The 13,468-nt window shown below is 33.2% G+C and overlaps 1 protein-coding gene across 1 annotated transcript in view; it reads left to right on the forward strand.

Annotated features, from left to right (window-relative positions):
- The window catches only part of LOC136039546 (activating signal cointegrator 1 complex subunit 2-like), a 61,676-nt gene that overhangs the window by 46,981 nt on the left and 1,227 nt on the right, over positions 1-13,468 (forward strand). The window contains exons 10-11 of the mRNA XM_065723372.1: positions 5,162-5,259; positions 9,482-9,714. Of these exons, the coding sequence (XP_065579444.1) occupies positions 5,162-5,259; positions 9,482-9,714 (331 nt within the window). The remainder of the gene's footprint in view (positions 1-5,161; positions 5,260-9,481; positions 9,715-13,468) is intronic.

Below are 13,468 nucleotides of genomic sequence, written 5' to 3' on the forward strand. Positions count from 1 at the left end.
ATCTTTTTTTGCCGATAGTGAACTAATTCTTTTGAATGCCCGTGTAAACTCTTTTGAGTAAAATTAACGATGTTCGCAAGTATCGACACTGAACGCTCAGTTTATGGTAATATGGGACCTGAAAAATTTGATGAGATATCTCAAGTTTTTTTGGCAATATTTAAAAGTGAAAGTAATTTGCCAAAATATCTTTTTTTTTGTCGAAAGTGAACTAATTCTTTTGAATGCCCGTGTAAACTTTTTTGAGTAAAAGTAACGATATTTGCAAGTATCGACACTGAACGCTCAGAATATGATAATATGGGACCTGAAAATTTTGATGAGATATCTCAAGTTTTTTTGGCAATATTTAAAAGTGAAAGTAATTTGCCAAATATCTTTTTTTTTTGCCGAAAGTGAACTAATTCTTTTGAATGCCCATGTAAAATTTGATGAGATATCTCAAGTTTTTTTGGCAATATTTAAAAGTGAAAGTAATTTGCCAAAATATCTTTTTTTTTGTCGAAAGTGAACTAATTCTTTTGAATGCCCGTGTAAACTTTTTTGAGTAAAAGTAACGATATTTGCAAGTATCGACACTGAACGCTCAGAATATGATAATATGGGACCTGAAAATTTTGATGAGATATCTCAAGTTTTTTTGGCAATATTTAAAAGTGAAAGTAATTTGCCAAAATATCTTTTTTTGCCGATAGTGAACTAATTCTTTTGAATGCCCGTGTAAACTCTTTTGAGTAAAATTAACGATGTTCGCAAGTATCGACACTGAACGCTCAGTTTATGGTAATATGGGACCTGAAAAATTTGATGAGATATCTCAAGTTTTTTTGGCAATATTTAAAAGTGAAAGTAATTTGCCAAAATATCTTTTTTTTTGTCGAAAGTGAACTAATTCTTTTGAATGCCCGTGTAAACTTTTTTGAGTAAAAGTAACGATATTTGCAAGTATCGACACTGAACGCTCAGAATATGATAATATGGGACCTGAAAATTTTGATGAGATATCTCAAGTTTTTTTGGCAATATTTAAAAGTGAAAGTAATTTGCCAAATATCTTTTTTTTTTGCCGAAAGTGAACTAATTCTTTTGAATGCCCATGTAAAATTTGATGAGATATCTCAAGTTTTTTTGGCAATATTTAAAAGTGAAAGTAATTTGCCAAAATATCTTTTTTTTTGTCGAAAGTGAACTAATTCTTTTGAATGCCCGTGTAAACTTTTTTGAGTAAAAGTAACGACATTTGCAAGTATCGACACTGAACGCTCAGAATATGATAATATGGGACCTGAAAATTTTGATGAGATATCTCAAGTTTTTTTGGCAATATTTAAAAGTGAAAGTAATTTGCCAAAATATCTTTTTTTGCCGATAGTGAACTAATTCTTTTGAATGCCCGTGTAAACTCTTTTGAGTAAAATTAACGATGTTCGCAAGTATCGACACTGAACGCTCACTTTATGATAATATGGGACCTGAAAAATTTGATGAGATATCTCAAGTTTTTTTTGGCAATATTTAAAAGTGAAAGTAATTTGCCAAAATATCTTTTTTTGCCGAAAGTGAACTAATTCTTTTGAATGCCCGTGTAAACTCTTTTGAGTAAAATTAACGATGTTCGCAAGTATCGACACTGAACGCTCACTTTATGATAATATGGGACCTGAAAAATTTGATGAGATATCTCAAGTTTTTTTTTTGGCAATATTTAAAAGTGAAAGTAATTTGCCAAAATATCTTTTTTTTTGTCGAAAGTGAACTAATTCTTTTGAATGCCCGTGTAAACTTTTTTGAGTAAAAGTAACGATATTCGCAAGTATCAATACTGAACGCTCAGTTTATGAGAATATGGGACCTGAAAAGTTTGATGAGATATCTCAAGTTTTTTTGGCAATATTTAAAAGTGAAAGTAATTTGCCAAATATCTTTTTTTTTTGCCGAAAGTGAACTAATTCTTTTGAATGCCCATGTAAAATCTTTTGAGTAAAACTGAAAAAGAACAACAAACTATTGTGAGAAGCCAACGATTATGTAATAAGGGAAGAAAATTTTTACAAAATTCAAAGATTTAGTAGCGAAGTTTTCAAGCATCGACAAAAACGACTCTGTTTATAACATTTTGGGACCTAAAAAATTCGATGTGGTACATCAGTGTTTTTTGGCTAAAAAAGTGATAGAAAGTGATTTTTCGATTTTTTGTCGGAAAGTGAACTAAATCTTTCGTATGCCGGTAAGGAGTAAAACTAAAAAAGAAAGATAAGTAATTGGGAAAAGCTGGCAATTTGGACGTAATAAGATAGGACAAATCTCAGGAAATTCAAAGATTTAGTAGCGAAGTTTTCAAGCATCGACATAGAAGATTATATTATGATAGTAATGGACGGGAAAAATTTGATGAGGTATTTCATTTTTTGGCAACATTTAAAAGTGAAAGTGATTTGCCAAAAAACAATTTTTCAGGAAGTGAAATAACTCTTTTCAATACCAGTAAGAAGTAAAACTAAAAAAGAAAACATAAGTAATTGAGAAAACCTGGCAATTTGGATGTAATAAGATAGGACAAATCTTAGGAAATTCAAAGATTTAGTGAGGAAGCTTCCAAGCACCGACATAGAAAATTCTGTTTATGATAGTATGGGACCGGAAAAATTTGATGAGGTATTTCATTTTTTTGACAATATTTAAAAGTGAAAGTGATTTGCCAAATTTTTTTTTTGCAGAAAGTGAAATAACTCTTTTGAATGCCGGTAAGGAGTAAAACTAAAAAAGAAACATAATTAACTGAGGAAAGCTAATAATTTGCATGTAATAAGATAGGACAAATCTTAGGAAATTCAAAGATGGGACCTGAAAATTTTGAGAAGGCATTTCAGTTTTTTGGCAGCTTTTAAAAACGAAAAAATTTTCCCCAATTCTTTTTTTTGTAGAAAGGGAAGTAACTCTTTCGAATGCCCGTAAATAATAAAAATAAAAAAGAAAAATAAGTAAGTGTGAGAAATGAACAATTTGGATGTAATAAGATTTTAAAAATCTTCGGAAATTCAAAGATTTAGTAACGGAGTTTGCAAGTAAAGACTCTGTTTATGATATAGGACCTGAAAAATTTGATAAGGTATTTTAGTTTTTTTGGCAGCTTTTAAAAGTGAAATTGATTTGCCAAAAATTGTTTTGCTGAAAGTGAACTAACTCTTTTGAATATCTATAAAGAGTAAAATTAAAAAACACAAATTATTGAGAGAAACTAACAATTTGTATATAATAAGATAGGTTTCGATAATACAAGAGAATATTATGTGACAACAGGATTGACAATTCACGAAAATGTAGGGGGGGGCAAAAATAAGATATTTTTTTAAAGATCTAGGGATGGTAGGAGAATTTGTCTCCTGTTCCCTGATCGAATCGGAACTGAGGAGCTTCACTGGCACTGAGATCCGTCATTGAAATTCATTCATGGCATTTTTACTGAGTTGGCAACTTCATCTGAAAAGTTCTTTTGCTAAAAATTTGTGCCAGTTCCTTGTACTTTAGAGTAAAATTACTATTACTTATTTGAAAATTAACTTTTGGTATAGTTTTGTTTTCATATATATTTTGTGGGCTTCCTTAATAGTTAAAAATTCGTACTTAATTGGCAGTCTGTTTTAAAAGCATGAGTTTTTTTTTACTCTGATACTGGTCCTTCTGTACAAGATCACAATTTTGAGCACTCGAAATTGTGACCTGAAAATCCATTTTTGGCCTTTATAATATTTGATTTGCAATTTCTCCTTAAAAAAAAGCATTCCGCACTTTACTTGATCCGAAAACATGACCTGGAAACTCATTTTTAGAATTTGTTCATAATTGACAATTTTTTTTGGCATTTTTACTCAATTAGTATTTGGAAACTTCTCCCTAAAAGAAGTTTTACTTGAAGTATTTTTTTTTTCAGTAGCCCCTGTTGCTTATACTTATAAGCACAATTACCAGCACTTAAAATTATAATATGAAAATTGAAATGTTAGCTTTTTCACCTAATTATCATTTGGCAACTTGTTCTTAAAATTGCAAACATTTTGTATTCTAGTGCATTTTCACATAATTAGTATTTGGAAACTTGTTCATAAAAGTAAAAATACTTTGTACTTTAGCAGCAGTTCCTTGTGCCCCAAGAGTACAGAAACTACCACTACTACTACTAATAACTAACTGCAGCACCAAGCCGCCTGAAGCCAACACAGCTACGCACGCTCCTCCTCCAACCTAATCTATTTAAAGCCTCCCTCTTTACACCCTCCCAGGAAGTTCCCATTTTCTTTAAATCTTTATTTATGACATCCTCCCAACCCAGATAAGGACGACCTGCTTTCCGTGTAGCCCCAGACGGTTGGCCAAAAAGGACAATCTTCGGTAATCTGTCATCCCTCATCCGTAGAACGTGGCCTAGCCATCTCAACCTTTCTTTCAACCATCCGTAGAAACGATGGCCTGAATACTATTTTTTTTGGCTTTTTTACTTAATTGGCAACTCGTTATTAAAAGAAAGCTATTGCCAGTTTCTTGTGTTTGAAAATACAGTTGCCAGTACATAAATAATGACTTGAATTTTTTTTTGTGTGACGACAATGCTTTAATTTTTTCTATAACTTTGAAGATGGTACTGTTTCCAAAACAAAAGCCTATTCTTAGAAAGTGCCTAACAGAAACTTAACTGAGTTCAAGTCAGTTAAACATGGTTCGGGCTTAATCCTTGTCTGGATGGTTGATAACCCTTCATTCACAAAGGATTTGAATCAACTGATTGAGTGTAAGCAATAGATGAATCTTGGCACTATTAAAAACTCATCGTGAGGGGCATCAATATGCAATAAGGTTCCGTATTTGTTAATTTGTTTCATTATGATGATGAATCTGATAGTACTTGTAATTCCTATATGTAGTTGTTAATTTCAAATTTCTACAGCTCATGCGTATATCTCAAATATGATTCGTGTATTTTATTTTGAACAGGTTTTTAGTTAAAAATAAGGCTCTTTGATTATTTTTTTGATGTAATTTAATGTATATGTTAGTGCTTATAATTTATTACTCCTATTTTGTATATATCCTCAATGAAAGGTTTTATATTCATCATATACGGTATACATGCGGCAGGATTGTAAAAACTTCTAATCTATTTTAGTATGATGATGAATACGATGATACTTATGATTCCTATACAATCGGAAAATTGGAACCTAATGCTCCTGATCCTGAGATTCAAGGAAGCGCTTATAACAGGTAAATATTCTCTAGGGATCGTAAATAACGACGAAGGCCAGACTGCCTTTCCATAAATACGCGACTATTGAAATTATGAAAAAATTTAAACAGTCCTAGAATCATCACTTCAGGGGAGTTTAAAATAAACCTTACTACTTACTTTCAAAATAATTACTGATGCATATAACCTTGTTTGATACCCCCCTCCCCACAAATTAATCAATTACTAATCTGTTAGAATCTGTTTGAAGCTTTCTCTTTTTAAAAATTTTCTTAAATCTTTGAAATTCTAATTTTCTTTAAATTCTTTCTTACAACCCCTTCCCACACCATTTGGAGATGACCTGTATTTCATTTGTTTTTCAAAAAGAACAATCTTTGATAATTTGTCATATTTTATCTATGGAACCAGTCCTAACCATTTCAACCTTTCTCTCATTATAGCCCTCGAAATAGGGATTGAATCATATTTGTACATTTACTGTTTGAAATAGGGTCAATCAGAGTATCTAAAATAATCCATAGATTTCTTGGGAAATATTCCTAAATAGGGAAATATAGGTTCCTCTGGGAAACATCTTACAAATCCTCCTCATTTTTTCAACTTCCGACATTTCAGAACCAGGTTTGACCACTGTCATCACTGTTGCTTCCAATATTCTAATTCTTTTGTAGACTTATGTTCGCATTCTTCAAGATCGGTTACTCTAGATTAATCAATTACTCTTTGCACGTAAGAAGGTTTAAATGATTCCAAATTTAAGCCCTCTACATGGTCCCAGTAGTATCCTTTTGTGCAGTAATTGTATACAATCTTTTCTAATAAAACGCGTTTGTGAAATAGTTTTTACTTGACCCTATTGGCTTAACTTTACCTGATTTAACTATGAAGTTTGTTTAACTGTCTTAGAATAATACCTCATTGTCTACCTTTTGTTGTCACTTGAGACAGTAGGAGCAATTCATAGCTACAGCCTTCATATTGTTAAATTAATTTTTATTAATTAATTTTAAGTTTTTCAGTGAGTCGTTTCAAAGCCAGATCTGCTAAAAAGAAATGGAAAATTTGCGTATTAGTCTAGATAATTTCTCTCATTTGATCATATTCAACAGCAATTGTAACATTTTAAGATAAAAATTTTACGCTTTATAAATTATAAGGACTAAATATAGTTTTCGCTAAAGGAAGGTCGATTTTTTTTGTTTTATTTTTGTTTTTATCTATTTGTTTTATTTGTTTTTTTTTGTATTTATTCGTAATATTGTCTTTAGCACTAAGACTTGATTATGAAAGTTTTATAACCCCCTGATGATGAAAATGGGAAAGTGAGAAGAAAATAATACTAATAATAATAATAATAATAATTTATTTATAACCCACAAAATAAATTAAACTGTGGAGTATACACACAAAAAAAAGAAAAAAACAAGAAAAAAACACAACAACACAAATAACATAACAACATAAATAAATTACCTCAATAAAAAAAATTACCAAAGAGGGTCAAAAACACCAATCATTTGCTGAGTTTTACGAAATGTATCTGTAGATAATTGTTTCAGTCGCGAGGGCGCGTCAACAATGTCACATTTAGAAACGACTATATGATTCCGATACCACTGAGGCAGACGTAGAAAATACTTGCAATACATAAAATATTCTGAGTGTATTTTCTTTTTATCCTTCTTGCAAAGGAGGAAAGCAAAACAAGAAAGATAAGAAACAGCAAGGGCACAAAAACTTGAATAAAGACGGCATGGTCCTTTTTGGTTATACCGACCACGATTTGGTGAAATTTTTCCGTAACCAACCCGCATACTTTTCAGCACGCTGGACGTAATAGCGGAGCAAGAGGCTGCTAGAGAAAACAATGCAGGAGACTTTTTTGAGCAACAGCTTGATTAGCTGACCCACAACATGGTGAGCTTGAACGCAGCCCATGCCTTTTCTAAAACCAAGCTGGAAGGGCGTAAAATTGCACTTGGAGTTAATGGCCGGTAGCAGTACATATTTAAATAGCTTACTAACAAAACAAGACACAGTGATAGGACGGTAATTAGAGCAAGCACTGGGGTCCTTACCCCTCTTAACTATTGGAGATATACAACCGGACAAAAAACCATCTGGCACAATGGACTGTGCCAAACACACCTGAAACAATAATTGCAAATGTTTTAGTAGTTCAGGACACTCATAAGCAAAAAACTTGAAGCAAAGACCATCACTATTGAGAGACTCAGACTTATTCTTTTGCTATAAACAATCAAGAGAGATAAAACTCTACAAAAAGAAAACTTCAAACGAGACGACGGCCAGTAGAATTAAAAGACTAAAACAACGCGGATATTTCACCTGTATAAAACCAAGGCGTCTTCAGCACAAGATAGAAAATTAAAAGAAAACTAATCTAAAAACAAATAAAAACCACCACCAAATATAATAAATACAATTGTCGCTACTTATCCACGTAGGGAAAAGCAGCTATGCGAGTTACTTCAATGAGAATCAAAGAGCAACTTAAGTATTCTTTTGCTTAAGAGCTCGGAGTACAACACCAGATTCTACCGATAAATATCTGCATGATTCAGCTGAAATAGAGTCAGTAGAGCTTATTCCGAATATATAGAATTCACACGGGCAGTACCCTATTTGGTAGTAGCTTGGAGAACAACTAGGATACTTACTCTTGATTCTGATAATGTTTGGTTGAGATCTAATACTCACTTCTGTTCGATATCCTGATGACAAAAATTTGGGGCCCATTCCTTTTCTCTTCAAAAAATTTTAAAAAGGAGGTAGCAATGCCGTAATTGCTGACGCCAGTTCACGATTCTTTTGGAAGGGGGAGGGAGGCAAAATAATATTTCAAAACCTAAGTTTGAAACCTAGTTTTGGTTCCCATATCCCCCAAAAAATCTTACTTCTGAGCGAGTTTAATCGAAACGATATAGCACTTTTTGTTAGATTTACCATTAGAAGAATCTCGTAACCCCTCCCTTTTCCCACCTCGGCTAAGGTCGCATCGAATCTACATCCCCAAAAGGCATAATTGAGACACTAGATCTTACTTTACACAAAGTTCGATTTTTTAATCAACTTAAGTTTGATTTTGGCACCTCCTTTAAAAAGGAGATGACAATGCCGTAATCACTGGCTTCGGCTTACGATTTTTTTTTGGGAGAGTGGGGGCAAAATGTATTTTCCAAAGCCAAGGTTGGCGGTTTTTATTTTTTTATTTTTTTTTCAATGAAAATACTGGAGAAAACTGTATTTTCACTAGAAACACAAAAAAAGGTATTTTTTGAAATATAAGGGAGGGATGAAGGTATCCCCCCTTCAATTAGCGCCACTGACCGTAGCTATAGTAAAAATTCCAATTAAAAAAAAACGGATCTATATCGTAGAAGAAGTTCGTTTTTTAACAAAATACCCGCAAAGAAAATAATTTTACGGAAAAAAGTAATGCATCCACTGAGTTTCCTTCCCAAGTTACTCTACTCTTTATTTTTACTTTATTTAAATCTCTTACTTCACTCTTTTATTCGTCACTTCACTTTCCTCAAGTTTACCTCTTACTTCCTCTTTCTTCCCTGCTTCTTTTTACTCAAAGTCTCAAGGGCATCAAAATAAAAACATTTCGTTCCTTGTAGTCCTATATCTATTCATACCTGATAACCGAATTTTTTCAATATTATTCTATGGTTATTTCAAAAATTATGGAGATTTTAAGGCAATATCACATTTTCATCAGTGCTGCCATTTTGATACGTGAAAATAAATTAGCGAAACTTATTGAGATTTGACAACGCTTTTCGCCCGTAAAACTTGAAACATTAACAAACAGTTGATGTCCCAATAGCAACTACTTTCAAATGAAAGCTAATTTCAAACTTTGTTGCCATAAATGTCACAAGATGTTTGTTGCCATATGTTTGGTTATTTTTCGCTGATTTTGCACCGTCGTTTCTTTTTCGTAAATTTGGCTACTGCCAAAAACTGCATAATTGTATAGGGAGGTCTTTTTCTTTAAAAATCAAATTCTGGGCTTTTTCTAATTTTTAAATATGTTTATCGTTGTTCAAGTTTCAACTCAACCAATTTATACAATCAGATTTAATTTTCACTGTCCTTTGTACTCTAAGAGTTTGAAATATGGCAGTGGCTGAAATGCGGCAAGGTACCCTAACTTAAGACATGAGTCTAAGCCCCATATCAAAACAAAATATCGTATATTTTTAGATCTTTTGTCACCCCTCGAGTACTGCAGCCAAGACGGCAAATAGAAGCAGAAGAAGATATTGATGAAAATGAGGAAGAGCAGGCAGCTGGTCCTAGTTTTCGAACTGAGGCCTTTGTAGAGAATCCTGAAGTCGTTCGCCAAAGAATGGAAGAGAGGCGACAGAGTCAAATGAGAGGAAGAGGAAGGGGCCGAGGAGGGGGAGCTGGACCACCTCGAGAACGGGATGTAGTTGGTCAGTTCACATTTTTTATTTCGTTTATTTTCAAAAGTTAAATGTCGGTGGATATCACAACATATATAGAGAATAGAGAGCTTATTAGTCCTCTAAGATAGCTTAAAAGCCGTCCTGGCTGAGTGGTTTGCGCGCTGGCGTGGGAATTCTGTGTCCAAGGGGCACGGGTTCAATCCCAGTTGTGACCAGTTATTTAGTTTGGGACGGGGGTCAGTGGCGTGACTCTGTAAGCTCAGCTAGAGTCGACTCAGCTCTAAATGGTTACCTGGAGAAACCTGGGGAAGGTAAGCAGGAAGGGTGTCCGAAAGCACAGGATGGTTGGCCCCCCAACCCCCCATTACACTTCCTGGCTGAGGGGCCATGAAACGGAGATCAGCATCGCCGGTTTGGACCTTAAGGGTCTAGTGCTGATAATAATAAATCAAGTTTTAAAATGTATAATAAAACGGATGATTTCGATTTTGAAGTGATTAATTTCCCATTCCCTGAAAGGAATATTCACTCAAATATCACATATTCGGCGTTTTTATCACAGTGACTTCGATATGCAAGGATTTGTAGTAATTATATTGATTTTAAAAATAGATGTAAAATCTTAAGCCAAAAATTGATATTAAGATGTTTTTCTGCAAATAAAAAAACTTGGTAATTTAAAAAATTTAGTTTTCATTATAACGAACTTTTAAATAAATACCAAAAGAATTATCTGGAAATACTTAGGGAAATTTTTCGTTAATTTTGTAGGTTCGCGAAAAGTTGATGCAGCGCCATCTATTTTATGAATTATGTATCTAAAAGAGCGGATTTTTCAAAAATTGCCACATGGTACTGATGAAATCTATAATTGTTTTAGTTCATTCAGGTGTTTCGCAGAGTTAATATTTGTGATTTGGGAAAACTCGTCACATTTAGTTTACCTACTGCTGCTAAACAGAGGATTATATTAACAGGATAAGCTTGTTTTGGTGTTACTTGGTTGTTCTACATTTGCTAGTTTTTTTTTTGTTTTTTTTTCATAGGTATAATTTTGGGGGTGATACCTAGCACGGGGATACCATGGGTATTCTGTTGTAGGCACAACACTTGACTGGGTAGAGAATTTAAAGTGCTGAAACCCTATAGGCAAGTGTATTCTCCTGATGAGCCCTTGTGTTGGGTTGTTGCCTCTTAATTATTTGTCTTTACTGTTTTTATTGTTTGGTAAATAACGACTTATACTTATTGACGACATGACTGCCTGTCCATGGGTTATTCTTTATGGTTGATTGTGTATGGCTATGCTGTTTGACCTATGTGATTGTACGGATGAGTAGGGTTAAGGCCTCATTCAAGTGCTGGTCTATATTAGTCACTAGTTTAGGAAAACAGTCTTCCTTTTCTCCTTCTGTCTCCTTTTTTTTATGTGTTTGTGCTGTTGCATTGGTGATTTCTCTTTTTCATTTCGTTATAATTTAGTTTGTTTGTTGTCATATATGTATGTACGCGGCCTGAAAAATGGCTTTAAATACAGTCATTCATTCATTCATTCATATTCTCCTTTATAAATTAAATTGTTTATCTCTCTTTTTTTATAAAACAAAGCTTTCCCAATTTTAGCAAATGAAACCCCCTTCCCAATTTTATCATAGGCTAACAAAGAACCACTTCTTGTATCTGGATAGCCTACTCTTTTCTGAGAATTACCATAGCTCTGGTGTAAAACTGCTATTTGACATTGTCAACTCTAGCTTCCGAAGACTAACCAACCTCACCTATTTCGTACCGCACCTACTCCGTAGCGGATCCATCAAAACCACGCCTACTCCGTAGCCTAGTCATCCCCATAGTCATGTATGGGTGCAAACATGGACTCTCAAAACCAAACACGAAAGAATACTTCTGGCATTCGAAATAAGATTACTCTGTAACACTGTGAGACTCGTATGGTCCTTATTTTGGTCTGATGCGTAAAAATATGGATGAGAGTGTGGGTCTTGCGATGCTTGAGTTTGGAGAATTGGGTTGCAAAATATGCGTATGAAGAGCGCAAGTCTGATGAGAGATGGTTGGTGAATGTAATGATACGTTTCATTTTTGAAAAAAAAAAATCCATTTAAAAAAAGTTTCAGTGGAGTATTTTTTTAAGCCTTTTTTCCCCACATTAGATTGTTCATGAAGGGATCTTTTCTTGTGCCATGCTCAGTGCTTTTAATGTCGATGGGGATTGTCCCAACTTGTAAAAACATAACAAAAATGCATATTTTTGATGACAAATTTTTAATTCGTTTTTAAAAATTGTTTTGTATAGCAACCCCAGCATGGACACCTCCGTGGACTTCATCCACATGGCAGGCCATGGAAAGGATGGCTCCAGTTCCCTGAAACCATTTCAAAAAATTATACACTGACAGCAAATTGATTCAAAACCATGGAGCCAAAGCGTCATCTGAAAATTACCGTTTAAGGACCCCTGCATGGGCTTCTTCTGCAAGGCAACCACGGAAAGGGTGGAGAAGGTAACCCCTGCTGAAATTTAGTTTCTTCAAAAGTCTTGTCAAACCCAAGATAAGTCCACATAATCTAAGCATCCACAGAAACGGGTTAGTTTTCTTAAGAATAACTTTACCTTTATGGTAATATTTGGCTCATTTTTCAGTTTTTTCTGTGATTTTCACTTACATTGGGAAAACTGGCTCCAGCTTTGCCCCCCCCCCCCAATTTTTTGACGAAATGACACCACTGATGTGTTTGAATTGGCCATGATAAATAACAGAGATTCAGTATATTTCCGAGGTGTCAACATCTGAGTGAAAGAAAATCAATTCCCTATTCTTCCGTTTTTACCGCTTTGGACTTGCAACCGGTATATTTCGAGTAGATATGGTCTTCTGATATTTCATCAAAAATGGACCTGTTAGTGGACAGGTTCCGTAAGCGCCGAGAAAAATAGTCAGCTTTCCACTTACTTATAGCGCAATTATTATTATATATCAATTATTATCAATATATATTAATATAATCAATTATCAACATTATTATCAATTATATATCAATATATATTATTATAATCAATTATATCAATTATTATTAGCTCAATTATGTTGTCTAAGTAGCAAAGATGTTATTTTTATTGCTAGTGTTTTTCTTTTTCTTTTATTTTTGTATTCTTCTAAGTGCACTTCATGCTTGTACAGTGGGTTGAAATAAACTATCATTATATTTACATTTTTTCGCATGATTTCTTATTTTCCCCTTATAGTCCTTCTATTTTTGGTGTGTTATAACTAGTTGTAAATATCACTATATAATTAACTATAAAAAAATCTCCTTATATTGTCCCGGGAGATGAAGTGAGATACTTTGATACGTTTGGTAGTTTGTCCTTAATTTGATATGTTTTGTGGTGTTCATGAGGGTGAAGTTCATCAGATCAGGTGTGCTGGCAATTGTATATGTTAGTAATTATATATATATATATATATATATATATATATATATATATATATATATTTATATAAATGTTTATATATATATATATATATATATATATATATATATATATATATATATATATATATATATATATATATATATATATATATATATAATGAAAAAAGAAACCACAAACGCAAAACCATATAAACAAAAAAGAAAGACAGAAGGAGAAAGGAAGACTGTTTTCCTACTTTAGTAATTAATATATATCAGTACTTGAATGAGGCCTTAGCCCTACTCATCTATCCAATTACATAGGTCAAACAGCATAGCAATACAC

Source organism: Artemia franciscana, chromosome 19 (genome assembly GCF_032884065.1).
Source record: "Artemia franciscana chromosome 19, ASM3288406v1, whole genome shotgun sequence".
Lineage (NCBI taxonomy): Eukaryota > Metazoa > Arthropoda > Branchiopoda > Anostraca > Artemiidae > Artemia > Artemia franciscana.